This window comes from Pelodiscus sinensis, chromosome 8 (genome assembly GCF_052426305.1).
Source record: "Pelodiscus sinensis isolate ZL-2025 chromosome 8, ASM5242630v1, whole genome shotgun sequence".
Lineage (NCBI taxonomy): Eukaryota > Metazoa > Chordata > Testudines > Trionychidae > Pelodiscus > Pelodiscus sinensis.
This window is the reverse complement of record NC_143059.1, coordinates 29,090,576-29,116,591: the sequence shown is the minus strand read 5'-3', so window position 1 is coordinate 29,116,591 and position 26,016 is coordinate 29,090,576. Positions and strand designations below refer to the sequence as shown.

At 46.2% G+C, this 26,016-nt stretch overlaps 2 protein-coding genes across 7 annotated transcripts in view; one reads left to right on the top strand and one right to left on the bottom strand.

Annotated features, from left to right (window-relative positions):
• CDH23 (cadherin related 23) overlaps positions 1-7,347 on the top strand; it is a 573,109-nt gene extending 565,762 nt beyond the window's left edge. For 2 of the 5 annotated variants that reach the window (XM_075934954.2, XM_075934952.2), the window contains 4 exons: positions 513-642; positions 2,455-2,577; positions 3,097-3,210; positions 5,829-7,347. In XM_075934954.2, coding sequence (XP_075791069.2) covers positions 513-642; positions 2,455-2,577; positions 3,097-3,210; positions 5,829-6,152 — 691 coding nt within the window. In that variant the 3' untranslated portion in view covers positions 6,153-7,347. The remainder of the gene's footprint in view (positions 1-512; positions 643-2,454; positions 2,578-3,096; positions 3,211-5,828) is intronic. The other 3 variants (XM_075934956.2, XM_075934953.2, XM_089780126.1) reach the window with 2 other exon arrangements.
• Positions 7,348-12,610: 5,263 nt separating this feature from the next.
• LOC102446209 (prosaposin-like) overlaps positions 12,611-26,016 on the bottom strand; it is a 45,565-nt gene continuing 32,159 nt past the window's right edge. For both annotated transcript variants that reach the window (XM_089780125.1, XM_006121497.5), the window contains exons 7-14: positions 25,748-25,804; positions 23,351-23,467; positions 21,547-21,642; positions 21,032-21,215; positions 20,617-20,786; positions 17,480-17,560; positions 16,355-16,459; positions 12,611-14,782 (exon numbers count right to left, since the gene is read on the bottom strand). In XM_089780125.1, the coding sequence (XP_089636251.1) occupies positions 14,747-14,782; positions 16,355-16,459; positions 17,480-17,560; positions 20,617-20,786; positions 21,032-21,215; positions 21,547-21,642; positions 23,351-23,467; positions 25,748-25,804 (846 nt within the window). In that variant the 3' untranslated portion in view covers positions 12,611-14,746. The remainder of the gene's footprint in view (positions 14,783-16,354; positions 16,460-17,479; positions 17,561-20,616; positions 20,787-21,031; positions 21,216-21,546; positions 21,643-23,350; positions 23,468-25,747; positions 25,805-26,016) is intronic.

Here is a 26,016-nt window from a genome sequence, read left to right as displayed (position 1 = left end):
CATTAGCGTCTGCTAGCATTTCCAACGCACGCCATATCTGCAGCCACTTGCCACTGAAAGCTAGGATTCCACAATATTAGGAAACACGCTAAGATCATTTAGAGCAGGACCTTTCTTGCAAGAAGGTCATCCTTTGTATTAATCCAGCACCACCAGTCCCAAAGCAGCACAAACTTGTGGCCCCTACTGATGAAGAGCAGATATGACAGAACTTTGAAAATCACTTGCAGGTAGATGTTACAAACTTTACAGTTTACCACCTATGGATTCTGATAGGAAGGGGTTGTTTAAATGCCATACGGAAATGGCTCTTAATTTAACTACAGCTTGACGGTAAATGCAGGATTGAAGCAAATTACTATTTTATTTGTGATGGAAATCTGGGTTTTGGGAGGGGTGATTACAGTGCATAAAATTCCCTAGAGCAATGTAGTGTTTTCAGGGAAGCAGCTGTAGCAGGCCCATCTTACTGTCTCCCTTCCTTCACCTCGGCCCTTTGTGTGTCTGTGTAGGGCTAACCCTGTGTGGCTAGATCCTTTCTGCAGGAATATGGAGTTGGCAGCACAGGCAGAACATGAAGATGACCTGCCTGAGAACCTGAGTGAAATCACAGACCTGTGGAACAGCCCAGCCAGGACACACGTGAGAAACTGCCAGCTTATTCTTACCTTTGGGGTTGGGGGCAGAGTGACAGCACAGACAGGACTCAGATGGACTGGATTCGTATGTCACTTAGACCAGTGCAAATTATAGTCATTCCATTGTAGTTAATAGAGCTAGATCAGGCGAGTGAGGAGAGAATCAGACCTTTAAGATTACCTGTTTTCATAGAATCATAATACACTAGAACTGGAAGGGACCTTGAGAGGTCATCACATCCAGGCCCCTGCCCTCACAGCAGGACCCAGCACTGTCTAGACCAGGCATGTCCAAAGTCCGGCCCGCGGGCCAATTGCGGCCCGTGTTCCGGTTTAATACGGCCCCACAGGTAATTTAGCAATATCTATCTTTTATGGCCCCCAACGAATCCATATGTATTGAGATGAATACATTGTAAAATCTCAGTTAATGTCAGTTGGTCTAAATCAGTTATAAATATATTTGGACACAACATGTATACTTGGTGTTATGTTCCTGTTCATAGTTTTTGAACTTAAAAGTTGACAGACAACCTTTATTACCAATAATATGTAATGTACTTTACAATGTTCCTGACATATATTTCAGTTTCCTCGATTTTTTTTTCATCTGGCCTTCAGATATGAAAGGCAGAGTGATTTAACACCTGTTTAGATTTGTCATCCATGTGACGAAATGAAAAGTATGCCGTTTGCAATAAACTTTGCATAAAATAGTTAATTTGCGTTTAATTTTAATGGTTCAAAGAATGTCAGGCAAAATGGTCGGCCCTCACGCATGTTCACTTCATAAAATCTGGCCCTCTTTGAAAATAGTTTGGACACCCCTGGTCTAGACCAATCTGCTCTTAAATATCTCCAGAGATGGAGATTCCACAACCTTCCTAGGCAATTTATTCCAGTGTTTAAGCACCCTGACAGTTTGCTGTGTGGCATTTAATCTTCATCAAAGCAAAAGAAAAGCTTCCTAAGCTTAGATTCTGGTCAAGCTTCTCCTTAATGGCTCTGCTAGTACAGGCAGTCCCCGAGTTACGTACAAGATAGGGACTGTAGGTTTGTTCTTAAGTTGAATTTGTATGTAAGTCGGAACTGGTACATGTTGTAGGGGAAACTCTAGCCAAACATTTCTCCAGAGCTCAGTTTTATTCTCCCACACCTCACTTCCCTCAGTCCTTTATTCTCAAGCTGAGGTGTCTGCTGAGAAAAGCCGCTCCGCATCTCCCTGGTCTGCTGGGGGGAAGCAGCTAGTGTGGGGTTGCCTCACCCCGTTTGTAAGTAGGGATCTGATGTAAGTCGGATCCATGTAACCCGGGGACTGCCTGTATATCAATCCCCAACTCCCACGATCAGGTTCTGCAACCTGTTATCTCAACCCTAATTATAACACTGCTGCTGTTGTAACCCAAAGCCTCCCCTAACCAGGGACTGCTCATCACTCCAACTTTCCTGATTGCTTTGTGATATGCACAAATATCTGCCAAGGGCCTTCTTAATTCTACTCGATGTGATGCAAATATTAACCCCTGATATTGGGTTTGTTGGCTCGTTGTTTGCTCGCATTGTGTGTTACCACTGATACTGGGTTGGAAGTCTTTGACTTGTGGCAGTTCCAACAAGTTAGGGCTGTGAAGGGTGTGCATCAGAAATGGGAAAGATATGTATAGGATTAACTACAGCAGGCAAGAGAGCAATGTGGAGTAAGTAAAAGGTGACAAAGCTGTAACTTAGGGCAGGGGAAGGAAGGATGAGAACAGAGGTTCCACCTCTGGTCCACTCTTGCTGAGGTTTTGTTTTCAGAAACTCCCATTCATTGCAGGGCACATTTGGAAGAGAGCCCTCTGCTGCCAAACCTGACGATGACCGTTACCTGCGAGCAGCCATCCAGGAATATGACAACATTGCCAAACTAGGTCAGATCATGCGGGAAGGGCCCATCAAGGTGAGTGGAGCTGGCTTCCTCCATTTCTGTCCAATAGTCTTCAAGTTCCTCTCCTATGCCATCTCAGCCATTGTCCTCCTTCATGAAAGTAGCAGGAGAAGGTGAGCTTTCCAAATAGCTGCGGATTCACCACATCTGAGAGGAAATGTTGCTCAAACGCTGTTCACTACAGACTAGTCTTTGCTGTGTCATAGCTGTTGGGAACCTAATAGGGACACAGCCCTGAAATAGACAGAGCACAACATTTGAATGGAAAACCAGCCTTAGCATATTTGCTATGGCTGACCCAAAAGCTAGATGCCATGACATAGACCATGTTTAAAATATAATTGCACTAGATTGACATGAGACCACGTGGTGGCTTTTGAGATCATTTTTTGTTGAAGGGAAAATGCCCCTCTGGTTCCTCCTGGATGGAGTTAGGGTCACACTTGGAGACTCACCCTGAGGTAGTTTCACAGTTTGGGCCTGGTGGGGAGGAGCTCCTATATAATCTCTCCTGTTGCCCCCTCCATCCAGGGCTCTCTCTTGAAGGTGGTCTTGGATGATTACATGCGGCTGAAAAAACTTCTTGCCCAGAGGATGGTGCATAAAGCCACCACCAGTCAGGGGGACCAGTCCTCGGTTACCGAGGTAGAAAGCATGTGCATGGACATGAGAGGAAATGCTTGCTGTGCCCTCTGGAATGCAGTGTCTGTTTCCATGCCTTTGACCTGCTCTAAACTCTTCTGAGTGACCATTTTGCCCCCTAAAGCTGTGTGAGCTCATGGCTGTCGGTTTAACCAGACCTGAGGGAGGGGCCTCCCTCAACCTTTTACTGGAGGCCATACTCACATAAACACTCTGGCTTATCACAAGGAGATTCCAGCAGTAGCCATATTCCTGGCCACTCTCCAGTGTGCCAAGTGGAGTGGTGCAGGAACACAGTGGAGTTGATGGCATGCCACTCATCAGAGTATGTCTCCCCCAGGAGGGGTCTGACAGCAAGACGGTGTCTGTCTTTCGTCTGTAAATATCCACACTGACACTTCTTTTCATCCCACCACCCCACAGTTCTCCCTTTATCCTGTGTGCTTGGACTATTTGCTCTTTGGAACAAGCCTTTGGAATACATTCTGACAATAATAATAGCTATCTGATGAGCCTCTCCATTTCTTCAGCGCTTTGCTCTCCCGGTTCTCCTACACTGCTGCCTGCTCATTCAACATCTCACATGGTGGCTCTCTACCTCTTGGTCCCATGTTTGTTGATTTGATTCAAAATTGCATCCTCTTTTCACATGACGTCTTCCACTTTCTTAGGGTATGTCTACACTACCCCGCTAGTTCGAACTAGGAGGGTAATGTAGGCATACCGCACTTGCAAATGAAGCCCGGGATTTGAATTTCCTGGGCTTCATTTGCATAAACTGGGCGCCGCCATTTTTAAATCCCTGCTCGTTCGAACCCCGTGCCGCGCGGCTACACGCGGCACGAACTAGGTAGTTCGAACTAGGCTTCCTAGTCCGAACTACCGTTACTCCTCATTCCACGAGGAGTAACGGTAGTTCGGACTAGGAAGCCTAGTCCAAACTACCTAGTTTGTGCCGCGTGTAGCCGCGCGGCACGGGGTTCAAACGAGCAGGGATTTTAAAATGGCGGCGCCCAGTTTATGCAAATGAAGCCCGGGAAATTCAAATCCCGGGCTTCATTTGCAAGTGCGGTATGCCTACATTACCCTCCTAGTTCGAACTAGGAGGGTAGTGTAGACATACCCTTAGTTTCTAGCCGCATCTCTGTGAAGGGTTCCCAGGCCTGCCTCTCACTGGGACTTGTCCCGTCTCACATCTCCTCCTACACTTCCAACCAAAATCTCTCTCTCTCTTCAAAGCACAGTTTTTAGGTTTTCCTCCCCATGCATGCCCATTTTATTTCCTATGCTCACTATGCTCCCATCTGCCAGTCTTGCTACTGTCATTTAGCTCCTCTCCTCCCTGGTGCTTGTTTTGTGGAATATTGTCAAATCCCATTCTGCTTTCTTTGCACTCATCACTAAATCACGGCCACTGGCAGCTAGTGCCTCAAGTGAAGGGTGGAGTTGCAGGTAGCAAGGCCCAGTCTGGTGCTTTTTTTTATCCCCTCACCAGCTCTTCCACCATTTTAGGTTCAGCAGATTGTCAGAGTGGAAAATCTGAGGCACAGCTGTGGGAATTGTAGAGAAGGGTCTTGGGGACAGGGATTGGGGGAGAGATGAGAGAAAAGGAAGCTCCTCTTCTACCACCTTTCCCTGTTCAGAATAAAAATCTGAGTTACCTTGCAGGGCAGGCTGGGGGACAACCAGAGTTAGACTCCTAGTCCCAGCCTCTTCCTCTTCCTCTCCCTCTCAGAGCCCCTTCTTACTATTCTTGTTCCCTTTAACCCATTCCCACACAACTCTGAACCCTTATTCACACATGGCCCCAACTCCCTGACAATAGCCCCGTTCCTTCTGCTTATCTTCCCTAAGGAACCCACTCACCCTCAGTCATGCTGGTAAACCCACTCCTCCCACTTTTAACATTCCTCCATTCCCAGAGTCCTCTCAGCTCCTTCCAACACAACCCTAGATTGTGCAGAAAGCTCCTTCCTCCAGATTTCCCCTGTCTGTGTTGGCCTTCACCCCCCATTCTGCCCCCAAACTCCTGCTCTGGTACTCAAGAACCTGAGGAGTCTCTTTCAGCGCAGTGAGAAGATAAATCTGCTGTTGAAATCTCTCACTTGAGCTCATCCCGTTTGCACTGTCCACTGCACAGTATTTAGCTCCAAGACCCATACAGCTCAAAACCCAATTCCATGGCCCTCCTGCAACACACAGAATAAGTTCTTCAGACTTTAGCTTGCAAGCTCCTTGGGACAGGGACTGTCTCAACCTACATTTCTATGCAGCTTCTAGCACAACTTAGACCTGGTCCCAGCTGAAATCCCTGGATGCCATTGATTAGAGTGGAGGAGTTCAGAGTTACAGAGTGTGTGTTAATGCTCATACATCATGTAGGATGCACTGCTGATTCCAGTTTGGCTTTAAGAGGTAGCAAAGAAAACACTGTTGTGAAGCTGCCTACAAGTGTATCTAGTGGAACCTGCCCCTCATGCTGGCTCCTGCTTCAGGAGAAGCTGACTGGGACCTTCAAGGGGACAATTGGCAACCAACAATAATTCTAAGGGAGGCAGAGGAGGGAAAGGGACACAAGTATTTGAAACCAAGTTGTTGATTTGTGTTCGGGTTTCTTGTAGCTGATCCAGAATGACCTGGATGAAGAGGAGGAGCAGAGTCCGAGCCAGGGGAGTCTTCGGTTCCGGCACAAGCCACCTGTTGAGCTGAAAGGCCCGGATGGTATCCACGTGGTGCATGGCAGCACAGGTACTCTGCTAACTTCTGATCTCAACAGTCTGCCCGAGGATGACCAGAAAGTGCTGGGTCGGTCCCTGGAGACACTGAACACAGACTGCGGTGGCTATAACGACCGCAATGCTCGCACTGAGTCTGCCAAATCCACCCCCATGCACAAGATGAGGGAAGTGATTATGGAGAGCCCACTGGAGATCACAGAGTTATGACTAGAAGTGGCGTCACTCGTCTAGTGTTCCAAGAAAGCGTGGCCAAGCAGATCGGCACTGCAAAGAAAAAAAAAACAGACTCGGGGCAAGAGGGTAGAAGAGAATCATGGTCCCCTTCTGAGAGCCAAGCATTTTATTTTGATACAGCAGCCTTGGGGAGCCTTACCGTGGTGGAGGGCTCTCCGGACTGTGCTCACATCATTTGATCATTAAACTCACATTTTTTATTTTTTTAAAAAATATGAAAGATGAAAAGCTGTAAATCAGAAAAGGGGAAGCCCTGTGGAATTGAGGCACAAGCTTCTACTGTTTAGGGTCGCAAAAACCTGCACCAAGTGGGTGCAAAGACTCAAGAAACTTGCACATTTCCTGGCTCCTCAGCTTATCCATGGCTGCATCAGTGCTTCCTCCTAGTGTGCATGGGACAGGGTCACATCCCGCCAGGGTGAGGGCAGAAGGTTCTGGGGCTGATATGGCATTCCAGGAAGCCTATAAAGGGAGTCTGAATCTATTTGGCATTAATCTGTATCATCACCTTACCAGGAAGAGAAAACAAACCGAAGACATGTCTACATTTTGCTGGCTTACCAAATCATATATAACGTCAACCAGAAACAGACTGACATTAACTTGGGTTTTGAATGTAGAGTGTTCGTGTGTAATTTTTTTTGTTTGTTCTGTTTCAGATAGTAACTTGTTGAGAGTTTTGGGAATGGTCTGTTAAATGAACCAGAAATACAATATTGATTTGGTTAACCTGTCCATCATTCTTTCTCTCTTGCTACCAGGCAATTCCCTGGAGAAGGTGTTGGGTTTACATACCTCCTGGGTTAACGTAGCTTCCGGTGCGCTCTCAACTGTGTATATGTTGCTGTATATCAGCAAAGAACTACTTTGGCTGAGTTTCTTCTTGTGGATTAAACACAGAGCAGTGTGTGGTCTCACTCAGTTCCTCTGCTCACTGTTGGTGTAGTGTATAACTTCCCAATCTGCAACCATACCCATAATCTCTACCCCACTAAGCCCTGTCAATACAACCCAAACAGGTTCCTTCCTTCTAGCAACGCAATGTCATCCCTGTGAAGAGGTCAGTGCTATTCCATAGTCCAGAGAGTGTCCTGCTGAGCAACAGCATGCATATCATTCAGACTGCAGCCATTTCTGTAGCTCGACATTAGGTTTGATGTGGGAATTACCTTGTGAAGGTCGGTACCCTGTGTTATGCAGTGAAGGTTGGTAGCCTGTGTTCTGCAGGAGGTCAGACTCAACTACCATAATAGTCCTTTCTGGTCTTCAAATTATATGAACACATTAACAACCTGTAGGACACATGGTAAGATTCAGCTTTAGCTAAGGTCAGGCCATAACAGAACGTATAGCTGAGGAACATGGTGACCACAGCACATGCAAGCCAGAGAGAACTTTAGCTACTACTGCATATAACTTGGGCAGGGGGGAGAGGACAAAAGCACAATGCTGTCCCATTTGCAGGACATTTTTTATTGTGAGAGAAGTTTCAGCGCAAAATCGAGAGACTGTAGATATCAGTTATATTTCCCTCTCCACTTCCCAGCCACTGCATCTAATGCTGGGAAGGAGCTACAAGAACAGGCTGATCGAGGGTCCTTTGAGTTCAAGTATGCCACCTCACAAGTAAGTTCTGCATTCCCCTTATCTGCACAGGTACACCTCACTGTGGTATCCAGGTGCCACTCTGTGGTATCCTTCCCACAAACATTGTCCTTTGTTCATTACAAGACGGCAGGAATATTGAAGCCTCCCCTCAATATACAATTCTGTTCAATCACAATGAAAAAAGACACGAAGGAGGCAGCAAAAGGGTGGAAAGGAGGGGGATCTGGGGCAGGGAACCAAGCACCGCCCAGCTACAGGGAGAGTTGGGCCTTTACCCCTCCACCCCAATGCCAAATAGGCAAACCCCTCGTGCAGCAGCCATTGCAGTCTCTGCCCAATCCTGCATTAAGGTCATAGGAAAGCTGCACTTACTTTGAACACAAAGCTGTGCATTACTGTTTTCTATCCCAGACTAATGTCCTTAATAGCTAAGCCACCAGAAAAAGTGACACAATGAAAGAACGTTGTGTCTTACCCTGCATAAACAGTTTGCTTATGGCTAAATTGTAGAAATGAAAAATCACACTCTCCAGCAAAGCAAATACACAAGATAATAGTCATAGCAACTAAACTAGCTGTGTCTTGAGGTTCTCTGCGCCTTGCCTATAACGTTTAGCAAAATGTGTGTGGGGGGGGGAATTAAAAATAGAAAATCTCAAAACCAAGAGGATTTTTGGTTTGCTTTAAACCTGGCAAGACAATTACATGTCAAATACCTTATTGTTTTGTAATATTTTCAAAAACAGGGCTGTTAATTCACACTGAACGGGTGGGAGGCCTGAGAATACACATTTTTGCCCTTTTCAATTTCACTTTCTCTGCCCCTACATAATGATAGACCACTCCAGTGCTCAGAATCCACCATAGAATTAAATTGCCAATCAAACAAAGCTTTGTTCGGTCTCCATTGCAGACCAGATTCCCCCCTGAGAAGCAAATTTGCTACAGTAATTAAGCTAAAGATACAGTTGGGAAGAAGACCAGCAAAGACCATTTCTGTCTTAATTTTAAGGTGTGTCACCTACAGTTGACAGAATATTTACAAAAGCCACAGTCTGAAAATTTTCTTCCAGTTCCACATATGACTTGAACTGAGGCTGAGAGTCAAGGAGAAATTAGCTGTGAAACTATTATTGCAAGTCAAAGAGCATCCATTGTTACTTTCTGGGAACAATTGGGAGCCCAAATTATTACCATTATCCAGAGATCCCTCTTGGGCTAATTTTGTGCCCTAATCTCATGCTCACTAAAGCTAAGAGCAAAGCTCCCATTGATAACAGGGCAGGACCAGGCCTTTTATAAGCATCATCTGGTGCTTCACAAGACTCTATTGGATTATATAGACGAATGTAGGAACCTTGGTCTGAGTTACAGTCCCGACTCCCAAGTCCCCATGTAGCTTGGTGGTAGGAGTGCAGCCAAAGGATTGCATTGCTAAAGCAGGGAACAGCAGTTCCTCCAGGTGCTTAACGGAGGACATCAAGAGACTCCATGAAGCCCTGTCATTGATTCATCCTGGCTGGTGGAGAGGCTTGATTTATAACTTAATAAAAATGCAATTATGATATATTGGCCTCCTTGCAGTATCAATGTTATATATCAACATAGCTATAGACTTGGCTATTTACTAGTATCGTTGCATTAAAATGGGGTTTGCTCTGGGAGATCTCTCCAAAGGACTCTGTTTGGTGCCAGATTCCCTGCCACAACACGTGCTTACACCTTTCCCTTTATGTGGCTCCTAAAACAGGCTGCCGTATCTAATCTCAGTCTCACTGATGCTGTGTCACCGCCCTGCCCTACTTCCTCCTCTGCTCATATGATGACTTTAGCCATATTCACCGCAGTACCTTGGGAGCTCCTATTAAGTGGCTTGCCCAGCATGACCCCTAAATCCTCTCTTTTGGCATGGAGGGGGGGGTGCATAGTGCTAGTGAGGCACATCTTGCCACTGTTCCTACTGCTTGTGTTCATGGTCCTGGCACTCAGGCCCCCAGAGGTGAGCTCCGCTGGAGGGGAGAAGAGGCTGGCCTGCTTCATTACAGTGAAACCTACTGTTGGCGATCTCTTGCTTCAGCCCTGATTCTGCTGAAGCAGGCTATTTCCAGTGAGTGGGTGCTCACATGAGTGCTAGGGTTCTTGGGGTTTCCAAGAGCGCTGCAGTCCAAGCTGCTTTTTGGATGGAGAATTGAGTTTTTGACTCTGGGTATGTCTACACTGCAGAGAAAAGTCAAAAGAAGATTCACAAATTGTGAACCTCAACTTGCTTATCCTTTTTTGCCTTTTTTCCCCCAAAAGAGACTTTTCTGAAATTTGGCCCCTCTACATGGGTCCAAATTTCAGAAACAACTCCCTTTTCAGAACATCCCTTATTCCTCTCACTGAGGAATACAGGAATGCTGAAAGAACATCTGCTTTTTTGGAAACTGTTCCGAAAAAGCGGACGTGTTCCTTGGACGCAGCAGGGCTTTTCCCTGGAAAAGCTCTGCAGTCTAGACATAGCCTCACTGACATTTTTCACAAAAATAGCTGCTTCCTTCAGAAAAATTAAATTGCCTCGTATTCTTCATTTTCCTTTATGGATGGGTGCTCCTGTGTGATCTAGTTCTCCCATAATGAATTATACTGGGCCTCCCCTGATGACCTGCATCCCCACAACAACAGCGGAAACTGTGGTTCATCACAGGAGACTTAGACCATGTAGCGGGCCCTGCCTCTAGGAGACCAGACCCCAGCCTTTCCAAAGCTAACTTCTGATTTTCAGCCTCAATAGTTTTGAATTTTTGCTGAAAATTCACATTGTTTATGGGAGGGCGACATGTTCTGGTCAGAAATGACTTCAGGAGCTGGGGGTCTGTAACGGCTTTTGTAAGGTCACACTCCTGCCTGGTGTCAGAATCCTTCATCTTGGCACCTGCACCAGCAGCTTGAGTAAACTGGGTAATGGCAGCCCATAAGCCTAACCCTGTCCCAAAGGCACCACCTCCACCCTCAGCATCAGCAGTTCAAGGAGTTAAGTGACTTGGGGGTTACGTCCACACTGCAGGCTTCATGCACGAGAATGGCCATTCTTACGCAAAAACTTGCAGAGCGTCTACACTGCACGTATGTTCTTGCTCAAGTAAATTTACAGTAAACTGTCGGAACAGAGGCCTTCTTGTGCAAGACAATGAAACCTGATTAATAAACTAGACACAGCAATCAAATGCTGATATTCAAAGAAACTGAGCAGTGCTGGTGTTTTTGTAGGTGAATGTGTTTTGAGTACTGACTAAAAGGTAACTAGATACCGATGTATCTAGTTGTCCTCTGTCCCTCATGCTACTCATGTTCCATAGCACCAATCGTCCATATTTCTAACCATTTCTCTATGGGTGGATGGATTAGTTTTCTTTTTTCCAATGAGAGGTTACCAACCGGCTACCACCCGCTGAGAAATGAATTCATGTGAGTGACCATGTTCTCTAGGAAAAACTAGGAGTATCACCAAAGGGTCATCTGGTAACAAATTTCCAGCAATTTATAGTGTTTGGGTACAAATCGCCATCGCGCTCTAATGACCGAACATGTCCACAAAAATCTTTTTACCAACATTTTCCCCATTCAGTTTGTGTGTTTAACCCAGGGGTCTCAAACTCCCAACCCACGGGCCATCCCTGCCCAGAGCAATTGCACAGACTAGCCCAGGAGTCCCGAAGGGCCAGGTAACGTCCATTACCATTCCCCAAACCCCACCTCTCCCTGCCGACATGCTGCTCCTCTGGTACCCGATCCCCTGAGGGCTCAGCCTCTGGGCTCACCAGGGGCAGGCACAGCGCAGCAGCAGCCAGGCCTCCTGCACTTCCTGCAGGGAAACAGGGTGCACTCAGCAGGCACCCACTCTCCACTTCGCTTCCCCAGAGCACCTGCCACCACAGGGAGTGTTAGGGGGTCTGACCACTGCTGCACACTGCACCAGGCCCCCTCAGTGATCCCCAAAGCTGCATCCTCAGGGGCTGGGTGCCATGGGGGTGAGAGGACAAGGTGTTGGAAGAGAGCGGTTTGGGGAACAGCAACAGTCACGCCCACCGCACCAGGACTCCCAGGCCAGATTGCGCGATTGCTCCAGGCAGAGACTCTGAGACCCCTTGTTTAACCTGACAGCTGAGAGATACGTGTGAAACAGTGTTTTAAAGAAATGTCATTTCATTTTGATACAAGATGAGGTTGCTGGTCCTTTTTTCCAGCTCAAACTCGCATTCCCCGGGGTAATTTGTCTATCCAGGTCGCTTCCCAACAGAGCATGTATGGGCATTGCTTGGCCAGGACAGTGTCTGCAAACATGGACAGCAATTAGTTCTGCGGTTTTTGTTTCCTAATTGACCAGATTCCATCACTTCTATTCAACTGAGCTTTCTGTAGGAAACAGTTTTTCTAGAGAGTTGAAAAACAGTGTCTGACTTGAAAGCACTAGCCCCGGTGAACTAGCCAGTTAAAGTTAGCTTTGATCTCTAATCAAGTTAGAAAAAATTCTTCCCAGAATAGCTAGCCAAGGGTATGTATTCAATAATCTCTCCTTTTCCAAACAACATCCTGGCATCAGTGTTACCCTGCATTCATGCAGATTCGCAGCTCAACAGCAGAAAATAGGCCCTTCATATTCAAGCCACCTGCATAACACATTCTACCTTTAGGAGTTTGGGGCTCAATTTGACCTTTTTCTAAATTCAGTCAATAAGCAGGACTCACAGCAGAAGGATGTACAAGGACTGGATCACCAGCTCATGAAAGCCAGTAAGAGGTTTTAAGAACTATTGTGTACAAAAGGAGAAAGCACAAAGATGTCAGATTTACAGGATGTCTTTATTCTTAATTACAGAAGTTTGCATGCACCATTAAGACCACGTTTTACTGAAAACAGCTGCATGTCTCCCCTCCACATCCACAGCAAGGGAGACGGGAAGCTCAGGGATTCTGCCTGTGGAGATAAAATGGCTCCTCTCTATACAGGTATTTTTACTGAATTTTCCATAAGAAGATCTGAATGACTTGAAGGAGCATCCTAGCCCAGAAGTTTATTATGCCAATCATTCCTCACAAGGAAAAGGAACATTTAAAAAACTCACTTCAGCCGGACCAGGAATAGGGCTTGGCTCTAGTTAGACATCAGGCTGCATTACCAGAAGAAGCGTCTTGCAGCTAATAATGCCAGGGGAGAGATGCTACAGCTAAGGGGAGCTGGATGCTCTCCCACTGATGTACAAGTTAAAATATCCATATAAGGCAGTTCCTTCAGTAGCCACTACACAAACTTTCATCACACTGAGTGAAAACCTGCTGCTGCTTTGTGTCTTTCTATGCCTTGTGAAAATGAAGCACTTTCAGATCCTGTACTAATTCCAACAGAAAAGCTATGCATCATGGCTTTGTACCTCCTTCAACTTACCCCCCCCCCCCCATATTGAGGCTGTACCACCAGAGAAAGTAATGAAATGTAAGAATTACAGTTAAATTTAGTCAGTTACTTTCCTAAGATGTCTACCAAGAAGTACCCCAAACCACCATGACCATGTGCACAACAAGACAGCGCCTGACAGCTCTGCCACATATGCTGTGCCTTTAAGATTGCCCTTTTCTCTGCTACAATGACAAGGCAACTTAGGAACAGATCCTCAGCTGGTGTAAATCAACATCACTCCACTGACTTCAAGTTGAGCTATGCCAATTTACTGATGAGGATCTGTCTCAACACTTATTTCCAGTCGCAGGTGGACTCAAACCCCCAGCTTTCCTTCTCTAAATTAGAGGCGAACCATTTCAAAAGGGCAGTTTAACTTTTCACTTACAGGTCAGTAGTATTTAGGGTGGGATGTTTAAATAAACCCAAGGGATTGAGATTTGGAGGCCATATTCACTTGCAATTCCTAATTCCCTCAGGCTGCTTTAAAAAGCTAAGCCTTAAGGCTGTGTTTAGACTGGCAAGTTTTTCCGCAAAAGCAAGTGCTTTTGCGGAAAAACTTGCCAACTGTCTACACTGGACGCTTGAATTTCCACAAGAACACTGACTTCCTATTGTCTGAAATCAGTGCTTCTTGTGGAAATACTATGCTGCTGCCGTTTGGGCAAAAGTCAATGTGCAAAAGCTTTTGCGCAACAGGGCCAGTGTAGACAGCTCAGATTTGTTTTGCGCAAAAAAGCCCCAATCGCGAAAATGGCAAAGTGCTTTTGCGGAAAAGCATCCATGCCACTCTAGACGCTCTTTTCTGCAAATGTTTTTAATGGAAAACGTTTCCGTTAAAAGCATTTGCGGAAAATCATGCCAGTCTAGATGTAGGCTAACTGTCTTTCACCAAGTAAGGGCAGAGTGCTCAAGAATAGAGCCCTACAAATCTACAAATATCCACTTTATATCTGAGTATCCACATCCACTGATGTAGAGGCGGATATCTGTGGCTCATTTTTATTTTGTATCTAGACCCTGCAAATCTGTGACTATCCACTTTATACCCACATCCACAGATGTTATTGTTGATATCCGTGGCTCATTTCTGCAGATACTAATTTTGTATTCACACAGGGCTCCACTCAAGAACATTGCAGTAAACGCAACACCAGCCAACCACAGAATTTCAGTTGGGTCCACCTGCCCTGTTTTTTTTTTTTAATTAGACATTGGGCTATTAATTCACAAAGGAACAAACCCCACACAACCCTACCCAACACCTCACCCTCCTTCCCCCGGCCCCGCACCAAACGCACACAAAATGGTACTGTTTAAAGGCTTTTGTGGAGTCAGCAGTACAGAGGAGCTCCCTAAATGGCAGCAGCACTACACACAAAGCAGAAGGCACAGGACCATCAGAAGGGAGAGGAGAGACTGTTCTTGACCCAGCCTCAACATCTCACCCATCCCTACCCAAACAAATTCCAGGAGGCTTAATCAAAACCATGGCAAACATTTTCAGCTGGAAAGGTTTCTTCTAAGACCATAAATGGTGTTTGCAGTGCTCAACAGCCTAGGAGAGAGAGAGAGAGAGATGTGAAATAGGCCTGTGTTGTCACGTTATACTATAGCCAGCGTCAATGTGCATGAACAGCTTGGAGCACCATTCAGGATTTCAGGGCAAACAGATACTCAGTGCTCCTCTTCTTTAGTGGTCCTAATTAGCACTGTATGAGAAGCTTCACCAGCAAAGACGGGGACAAAGGAAGTAAATTATACATCAAACCAGGACTGTTGTAATTCTGCCGTGTCATTGCCACAGGCTAAGGAGAACTGACTCTCCCCATAGGAAGCAACTCACATCTCGTCAGCCTGCCTGGATTATTGCACTGCCTTGTCACCATTGTACCCGAGTCTCTCTCATCTGTTAACAACTAGCTCCTATGTGGATGGTCTCTATGGACTCCGAAAGGTACAGCTAGTCCTCCATGGCTGGAAGGACAGAACCATACAAGTTAAGGCTCCATTTATACCTTAAAGAGGGAGTCTGAACTATTGACAAAGGGGTCCAGGAGTGGGAAATGAAGGCCACTCCCATACTTTCAGTTAAACATTAACAGAAGTGAAGCTGGATACTGTGTATTCCCAACCTAAACTTCTGCTTTATACAGCTCACCCCTCTGTACTATAGGACAACAGCCACTAAAGTGCTTACGCTGCTTGGTTACCCCTTTTTGCTGTCATTAATGAGTCAGTGGAGTGACGACAGGAAGCGCTGCTAAAATTTATCAGCATCAGTATGAAACAGCCATCCAGTACATGGCTGGAGCATGGGAAAAGAGCAGGGAGACTCGATTATACAAGACTAAGAGACTATCTACCTTGCCAGGAAAGAAAAGTGGTTCATGGATGTGCAGCATTAGCTTGCCTTGCGCTCTCATCCAGTACCCCCAGCCCCAGTTGGGGGCAGGGCAAAAACATGGTCTCCACAAAAGCTCCACACTTGTTTTTTCCTGGACAGAGCCAGACCATTGTCACAGGCTTTTTACTATGAATTGTCTTTTGGGACTGGTGAGAGTTCAAGTATTAGAGGAAATGACCATGCCAGATGTGGGCAAAACTAACTTCTTGGATGTGACCAACCTCCTTTCCAGATGATCTCATTCCTTTAGGCTGTAATTTTAGTCCTATCATCAAATTTCCCATTTAACTCCTCCCTATTAACATTGGTGGATTTCTCCAAAATAATCTCAGATTCCTGACACCTAAGGGATTAAAAGCATTCAGTAGTAGGCCAATTACAGCTTCTGAGTCTCTCAGCTCAGAATCAGCTGTTCAAAACTGCATCAATGAATCATCAGGTTTTAGAGGCGGAAGAGCCTCTATTCTCATAGGTAAACCTCCCTTTCCCAACAACTGGGGGCCGGGTCTTTGTGCTTCTCTCTCACAGACATGGCCTGATTCTCCTCTCATTTATACCCACATCACAGTGATCCACTTCATTCAATAGAGTTACTCCTTCACACCAGTGGAAGTGGAAAAAAGAACTGGGTTTAATATTTTTAAAGTAAATTTTTAAAGTTTGTTGCCCATTAGTTTAACGGTACCTCAGAGCTCCCCTTTGAGGGAGCCTCTGGTGACTTACATTGCATTGAGCTGCAGTCTCCATGTTCTTACACCAGTAGCTTGGACCCCACACACATGGATCCTCACCCAAGAGATCTTCGGACGACTGACAAGCTCCTATTTTCTGTGCAGCAAAAGAAGCAAGAGAATGAAAGGTGCAGCTACCCCTCCCTGTTTAACCACTGGCATTCAGCGGTCTCACTTCCTCCCCTGTGATCCAGGGCCTCAGAGCCTGCACTGCAATGACCATTTCCAATGGGGTGTCGGAGTGTGTAGACAAAGCAAAGGCTGTGCTGGGAGCGCTAGACAGCTAGAGACAGTTTGGTCGGTAGCTGAACAAACATTCTTGTGAGAAGCCCATTGAGAGGATTCTGAATTTTAGACTCTAGATAATTTCAGTCTCTGTGTGAGCTGCAGATTTGTTAATCCCATTGGTTGATCCCATTCGAAGCAGGGCCATGCACCTCACACTGGGTACGTCTAAACTACATGCCTCTGTCGGCAGAGGCATGTAGATTTGTTTTTTTGGCAAAGGCAAATGAAGCCGCGATTTAAATGATCGCGGCTTCATTTACATTTACATGGCTGCCGCGCTGAGCCGACAAACAGCTGATCAGCTGTTTGTCAGCTCGCGCGCTAGTCTGGACGGTCCCCCTGTCGACATCAAAGCCCTTTGTCGGCAGCCCCGGTAAACCTCATTCCACGAGGAATAATGGGGCTGCCGACAAAGGGCTTTGATGTTGGCAGGGGAGCGTCCAGACTAGCGCACGAGCCGACAAACAGCTGATCAGCTGTTTGTCGGCTCAGCGCGGCAGCCATGTAAATGTAAATGAAGCCGCGACCATTTAAATCGCGGCTTCATTTGCCTTTGCCTATGTGTCTAATCTACATGCCTCTGCCGACAGAGGCATGTAGTCTAGACACAGCCACTGTGTTACATGACAGCTACATTTCCTGCATTTGAATCATGGGGCAGGGAGAAGAACGATTAGTCTTTGCAAAAGGTAAATACTATAAACCTCTCTCTTTTTCCCGGCCAAAAGCCAATAGTCAGTGAACAACTGTCCTTTCACGAGACCATGCAATTAGACAGCTACACTGATAGTGTATTTCCCCCACCGCATGTGGCAGAGGGACTACTTACAGTGCACACAAAAGACGGTTCCATTATGCGTTCCAGGAGTAGCAGGGCTTGCGGTTCATACTCCAGCACAACCTCATCACACTGCAACAAGAAGAGAGGACATGAGACTGAACACTCTGCTGGACCATCACGAGACAAAGACAAAGTGCCCTGATTCAAACAGGGAATGCCAAATTATCTTGTGCTTTAGAGAGAAAGCAAAGTTTCCACTGAGATTAGAAAGGAGACACTTAGGGAGAATAATTCAGAGCTTTAGAAACGTGCAGGGCATCACCACATTGTACAACTATCACTCTCTGCATGCAGTGAGGCAGATAGGAAAAGGGAAGGAAGAGGGACACTTCTATGACCTTATGTTGAAGCACAAAGACTTGCATTCCTGTGCAGGAGCCAGCCAGATGTCAGCCCTGCACTCACATGCTATGAACGTGTCAGGGTATGTCTACACTGCCGCATTATTTCAAAATATCTTATTTCAAAATAACGTGTCTACACACAAAATGCATTTCTAAATAGCATTTTGCTATTTCAAAATAGCGCGTCCACACTGAGTGGATACTGAATCGCATTTAAGGCTGCCCGGAAACAGGTCCAACAGGGCATCAGGTCAGGAATTACTTTGTGTGGCTGCTGCCTGAGGCTTTCTGAGGCCTGTGCTTAAAGGGACCTGCCCCCAGACAGCCGGTTCTCAGGTTTCCCTGGGCACTCTGGTGCTTCTCTTGGACACATTGCTGCGAGTCTGACAGCACTTTCTGCAGGCTGCCATCCAGGAGGTCCATCGGGGGGCTGTCAGTGTCCAGGAGGCCCTGCGGGAGAGCTTCCACCCTGAGGAGCACTAGGAGCCTCCCTGGTTTGTCCCACTAGGGGCTTGTGTCTCATTCCTCCCTCACATCCTTCCACTTACCCCTCCCTAACCCCCCTTCCTGATGTAAAATAAAATACGCTTATTTTCATGAACAAAAACTCTCTTTCTTTATTTAACAAAACTGGGAGGGGGGGATATAACTGGTGAGACTGGAGAAAGGAGGTGGGAGAGAGGAGGAAAGGGAGGGGGGAACCTGGGAGGAGGGAGCTGGAAGGGGGAAGAAGGGGGAGGGGACGCTCAGGGTTGGGAGTCTTGCCAGACCAACTTGATTTTCATGCAAACCTGCTCCTGGGTTCGCATGTTGCCTTTGATGGCCAGACTGGCAGCTATCCGCCATAGACGGCCGCATTCCTCCATCTAGTTTGGAGATCATGGACGTTGGGGGCATCCCCCACAAAACTGAATAAGGTCCACCCTGATCTCTGCCCTGGACCAGGAAGGTGCCCACCTTCTCCGGGCCCTGGCATGCTCCTGGGAGCTGGCAGACTGCTCCTGGGGAGCGGTGGAGGGCTGGCTGCCAGTGGCTTGCTGGCTCATGTTTTAGGGCCACTGGGTCAGGGGCAGTGACTGCTGGCCCTGGGCTGGCAGGCTTGGAGCCGGCACAGGCACTGGGGCCAGAGTCTACCCCTTTAAGGGCTCCGGGGAGGGAGAGGAGTGTTCTTGGTTGAGGCTGGTGTGGCCACTAGGGCACCCTGGGAAGGCTGGAGGTCACCTATTTCGAAATAAGTGTCTACACAGCACTTATTTCGAAATAGCTATTTCAAATTTAGCCTTATTCCTCGTGGAATGAGGTTTACCAAATTCGAAATAAGCGCTCTGCTATTTTGAATTAATTTCAAAATAGCAGTTTGGCTGTGTAGATGCTAGTAAAATTATTTAGAAATAATGGCTGTTATTTCTAAATAACTTTGCTGTGTAGACATACCTTCAGTGACTCTCAGCAGCAGTGCCATAGTATAGACACAACCAAATGGTCTTAGTTCTGGTGTAAACTTTCCCCTTCCATGTAACAGTGTGGCATCAAGACGGCAGGCGTGACAGCTTTTACCCAGACAGCAGAATGCAAAAGAATACACAAACTTGCACTGCTACCTAACAGTGGCTTTTCAGACTACTGATAGCTCAGAATGGGACAAGTACCAGCTCCTTTTACCCTCAAGAGAAGGATTTGAAATGTCTCCATGCACACCACTCCGACTATGGTCATTGTACTGTATCTGAGCTGTTCAAGTCCAATATACGATAGATTTCATTGGCGTGACGACGTACATCCGAGTTAGAACGGGAGGCACCTCTCTCTGCTGAGATACTGAACTAGGTGGCTTTACACATTTGTCCATTCTATATTACTCACAAATTCTGATTATGAAGCAGGCTGCCTGCTGCCACAGATCCAGGGCCAAGGGCTGCCTTCTGACCTGCAGTAGACCAGCGTGCTCTGTACACATACCATTTATTTTTGGTCAAAAAGGAACAGTAGCTGATGCTGAGTAAAAGGAGAGAAATCCCAGCAGGATTTAGACCTAAGTCACATTCCAGAATCCCAGCTGCACTGTGGCCAGTTTCAAAGCAGAATCACCAGTCCATGAACCTTTTATTGATTCTCCAAATATAATCTGCTGGAGATGGAGGCAATCAGCTATTTCAAGCACAGAAGCCACTGCGAAGACTCAGACATTAATGCCTAGCCTCAGTTCTTGTGAATTTGTTCCCAGATGGATTTTAGAATAGATAATCTAAAATTATAGGTATAAAGCATTAGGGAGGGAGCAGCAGACAGGCCACAGTCACTGGGAACAGGGTGCAAGAGTGGCTCTCAACCAGGGGTGCACATATCCCTGGGGGTATACTGAGATCTTTCAGAAAGTACATCAACCCATCTAGATACTTGTCTAGTTTTAGAACAAACTACATAAAAACCATTAGGTCACGTCTGTGCAAAGGAAAATTTCATACAGACAATGACTGTTTATACCATTCTGCATACTATGCACTGAAATGCAAGTACAATATTTATATTCCAAGTCATTTATTTTATAACTATATGGTAAAAATAAGAAAGGAAACACTTTTTCAATAAACAGTGGGCTGAGACACCTTTGTATTTTCATGCCTGATTTTGTGAGCAGTTTTTAAGTTTGAGGAAATGTGAGGGTACACAAGACAAATGAGGCTCTTGAAAGGGCTCTGGAAAGTTTGAGAGCCGTTCCAATGTTATCCAGATGGATGGGGGCATCCGACCCGCCAACCCACAATAGCTACTTGCAGTTACCTTTTCTATCAAGGGTTGTGGCAGAAAGTGACAGCCCTTCTCGAGCATCTTTCCAATTTGAGCCCTTGTCTCATTCTGATCCAGCTCATTGTCGATGTAAGTTACAACAATCTGACACACATCACAGAACTCGCCAGGGTTTGCTGGTAACTGCTCCAGAGCTCTTCTCTCTAGCAGACACACAGAGCATTAGCGTGTTAGACAGGCCACATTACAGAGAGAGTTCTCAGCAGCTTCCTGTGCTCTAGTCCCAGACCTAGGAACCAGCAAAAGGCTCCCTCCCTCCCTCCCTCCCTTCAACTTCAGCAAATGGCCTCAGATGAGTACAACACTAGTACCTTATGTGTTCATAGATGGGACTCTTCCCAAGTAAACAAGCATGCTTTGGGCAGAATACCAGTCACCCAGGACTTACCAGCATGTGAAGGGCTACTCTTGGGGCAGCATTTCAGCATGATGCATATAGCTTCAGGATTAGTGGCTTCCAACAACATGACGACAACAGCCTTGCCGTAAGAGTCCACAAAGTCCTTACACTGTCCTAAGACACCATGGGGCAGCATGTAGCAGACCTTCTCCATTTCATGGACTATTTGCTCCTGGAACACAAAAGCAGCAGGTGGAGGGAAGAGAGAGAATAAATCTCTGCAGTAGGGAGCAGAGGCACACTAGTTAGGGTTCGTGCGTGAATCGGCACAGCAAAGCTTTGCAAGAGGGAAGAGCTGCACAGAAAACTGAGATGACAAGCCAAGACCACTCCTGCGTCAAGCCTTGGGAGAAGCTTGCAAGCAGCATGTAGCCCTTCACAGAATTGTGTCTCCCCTAGCAACTCCTAACCCACAGAAATGAGAATACAGGGCACAGTTAAGGCTACTGTCTGGGCTACATGCCAGCTCTCTTACACCCCTATATCAGCAGCAGGCCACATACCTCTGTCTTGTTGTTCTCCAGCATGCGCTCTGCTGCCTTTACTGCAATCTCACATATACTGCACAGGGGAGTGTTGTTTTCTGGTTCCTGGTGTTCCTATTTATTAAAGCACAACAGAACACTCATATAAAACAAAGCCATATGGGTGGGGAGTCATTTCTAGAGCTCCCTCTTGCTTTCATCCCTATTATATTCCATGCAGTGTTTTTCCCAGTGATCTGACAGACACTGCTTTTGCACTGAAGTCTCAAATGATAAACTGGAGAACTGATCTGACAGCAGGATGAAACTTTGCACTTGTCTGTATTGAATAATACAGATAGAAGGGGGGAAAAAAATCAAAGGTACAACTTCAAAATGGGGACCAATTGGGCAGTTGGATCTGGGGATATGAGCGGCTCACAAAGTGAACGAGTCAGTGACGTGACGCAGTAGTTGAAAGGGCTAATAGCATGCTCGGATGTGGTAACAGGAGTGTGTAAGACATGGGAGGAAATTGTTTCACTGTGGGCACCACAGCTTAGGAAAGATGCGGACAAGTTGGTGAGAACGCAGAGGAGTATGACCAAAATGATAAAAGCTTTAGAAAACCTGGCCTCTGAGGAAAGGTTAAAAACCTATATATCTCATTTAGAGAAAATTAAAGTTATCAGATGGAGGTACCTGATAACAGCCTTCTACTACGTCATGGGCTGTTACAAAGAGGACTTATCAATTGTTCACCATGTGCACTGAAATCAGGACACGTAGTAATGGGCTTAATCGGCAGCAAGGAAGATTGGGGTCAGGTATTAGGGAAAACTACCGTATATTCCGGCGTACAAGATGACTTTTGATGTTAAAAAACATCCCCCAAAAATCGGGGGTTGTCTTGTACGCCGGGTATACATCCCAGGCGCGCCTGGGATGCCCCGCCGCCGGCTTCCCCCGAGGCTTTGCAAAGCTGCTGCGGCTTTGCTCCCGGTGCCTCTGGTCTGCTGGGGACCGTCTCCAGCAGACCAGGGACACCAGGAGCAAAGGAGGCGGAGGGGCGCTGGGGTATAAGATGAAACCCTATCTTTTAATTAAAAAATTAGGGGGTCGTCTTATACGCCCAGTCGCCCTATACGCCGGAAAATACAGTATTGCAATATAGGTAGAAAGTTAAGTAGTGAAATAGTTTTCCAAGGGAGGTTAAAGAATCCACCTCATTGGGATGCCGGGGTGGGTTTTTTGACCCTGTCTCAGCACATGGGGTTGGACCAAAGGATTTCTCTAGCATCCTTGCAGCCCTATTTTTCCAGGATTTGAAAGCATATGCTGGTCTGAGGTATGTGCATGTGATCACTGGACATTTAAACATAAGAGTTTGACAATGCCAAACTTCAACTTTGCCGGAGATTAGCTCTCAATAAGGACTAGTTCATCTGATGATGTTTGTAGAATTATTTATCACAAACCAAGTTATAAGCAACTGAGAGTGATGGCATGACTGGAGCTGGAGAAAGAGGCTTGGGGAAAGGTTAAGTGAAAACTTTTTGGCAAAACAAATATCAATTTTTTTTAAATGTGAAAGTTTTAATCTGTTCTGATACGGACCAGGCCCTACTTCCATGCTGCATTTCATGCCACCTCTATGAAGTGAAGCAGTTTTGCAATGAGGAACAGTGAGGAAATCTGTACTTTATGCCAGAGGCAAAGTCAGACTTCTACGTGCACTGCAGTATTGCCTGACTTTGACCCTTCCTCCAGCTCCAGATGGTAATAAACAAGCCTTCCTCTTACTGCAGCAAAGCAGCAGAGGGCACTGAAAGACTCATTGTACCTGAGCTGGCTCCTTTGTATTGAATGCAGGAATCACTTTGGCTGGTACCAGATCCTGAAAGGGCTCAGATTTCAGGGAAGGACAGAATCCAACTCTGCCACAAATATCCTTTGGGTGCTAGAGGGAGAGATATGAATGAAGTAATTACAGGCTCTATCCAGTTATATCGGCTCTATAAAGAACTGGCCAATGAGGGAATAGACAACCCAGTGTGTTATGACAGTTGCAATGCAGCTGCAAGTGTAGTTTTTTCCAAACATTCTTGGAGGGAATGGTGGTTGAAGATAGGTTACCAGGCCAATAGTGTGATCAGATTTCCTTTGTCATATACTATCAGGATAAACTGACAGACTCTCACGCTTAAAATCAGGAATAAGGGACCTTTCGGAAAAGGCTTTATTTTCCGAAAGATCCCCATCTAGACTGGCGCTTTTTTCCGACAAAGCCCCGAGCCGGACAAAAGCAGCAACCATGTTCCTGCAACTGCAGCAGGGAAAATGTAAATCCCCGCTGCATTTGCAATTCCAACTTGTCTCATCTGCATCCCTTTTCCGGAAAAGGGGTGCAGTGTAGACACAGCCCTCATGTTATTGCTCTGACCCTCAAAGGTTACCATAGAGTAGAACCAATCAGAGCTTTCAAACACCAAATGAAACAAAACATCAACACCAAACAAATCAAAAAATCACCTTTGATTTCAAATAATTGTCCCTAAAAAAATGAAAGTGGAACAGCTTCAGCAAAACAGCACTTTTCATCCCTTCCCACCCAAACAAAACAAAACAAAAAATCCCCACCCCCACCCCAAAAACAAAAAAGTTGGAAAATTTCAAATCAACTAAAAACTCCGGGCTCTTCTTGAGATCAGAATTAAAGCAAGGAAATAACCAGAGCCAGCAGCGAGATACCCATATATCCTCATCTCCATCACAGGAAGGACTTCATATCTACATCTCAGGTGGCCTCATCACCATTAGGCTGAAATCTTAACTGACACCTGGTACTGAGAGCAGGAACCATGACTGATACTCATTGATGTACATCACTGCCCTCCTTCCCCTCCCGCTGTGGCACTCAGCTGAGTGCTGCGCCCCTCAGCCGGGCCGCTGGGAGAGCCAGCAGTGCAAGGGGCTGTTTGGGCTTCCCCGTGGTGGAGGAAAAGGGAGGGTGGTGACGTACACGGCCCCACCCCCTGGCTGTGTACGTCACTGCCCCACCCTCCACCCTTGCAGTAGCCTGGCTGAGCAAGCAGCACTCAGCCAAGTGCCACGGCGGGCGGGAGGGAAGGGGAAGGAGAAGGGGACAGACAGGCAGGAGGGGGAGAAGAGAAAGAAAGAGATGGAGAGAGAGGCAGGAGGTGGAGGAGAGCTGAGAGAGAGGGGGTAGGCAGTAGGAGGAGACACACACAGACAGACAGGCACAGAGCAAGAGCGCTCAGGAGAGAAGACCTGAAAATCCCATCTTATGATGGGCTAATAATGTTCTTATTATTCTACAAAATGTCTCCACAGCCCCAAATGACAATGAAAGAACACATCCCAAACAGGAGCCCATAACAGCCCTTTGAATTTGAATAGGGTTAGGTTCAAGTAAATTTATCATCTGAATTATTCTTCTTTAAAAATAATTCTTTAGGTTTAAAGGCAGCATTGCTATCCATCAGAACTGGCATTAAAAGTCAACCCTGCCTTCTGTTCCTCACTGACTCAGAGTGACACCGGGCAAGTCAATGTGCCTCAGTTTCCCCTACTCTACAATGAGCATAGTACTACTTGGCCCCCTTTCTAGAGTGCTTTGAGATCTTGAATGAAAAGTGCTACATAAGTGCAAAGTGCTACTCTAACAACAATTTTTACAGCCAACATCAGGGCCTCACCACCATGGCCATTACATTTTTCTCTACTCTTCTCCATAGTTCTCAATCCAACCCACACCACTCCAGTCAAATTTTCAGTTGCCTTAGTGCCCCCGGAGCTGTGAAGCTTTTTGGGGATGTGCAACAGATGCTCCATTTGTTCCACTGGGAGGGACCTACTCAGGTGCATACGTGAAAGATTCTGTTTGCCTAGAAGCTGAAAGTATAAAATATAGGAGAGGAAGTCTACAGAGTGGGAAAATTTAGAAGCCACATTAGATGCAACTCTGACAACACAGACCCCTCTGCATCCAGAGTGACAGAGTTACCTAGAAATGAGACAGTGGCAAAACCAAAATCCACTAGTATTTGTTCATGGCTAAAAGGATCCATAGAACATTAACCACTGAACAATACCACAAGGTTCATTCCGAAGGTTAAAAGGCCGTAAGGTAACTTTTGCCAGAACAAGTTCTGATGAGGAACCAGCACAAGGAATAGAAAAAGATCTAAAGAGGCTTTTTACATTGTAGTCAGCTTACCATGTGCATCGCCATCTGGATCGCAAACTCTGAATATTTATGAACATAGCTCTTGCACTGTGGGAGAGACAGACATCTAGTAAGTACCAACAAAGCACTCGTGCCACATGCCACTTGTTACTGCTGCATCAAGAAGGTGATTGCAGCAGAGTTGGAAAATTGAAAACGATGGTTGCCACAGAAGCTAGCCTGACCTGAGCCTTTTGAATCTGAATTAGTCTATGTGTTATCTTCAAACCTTATCAAAGGTGTAACAGAGATACAGTCAT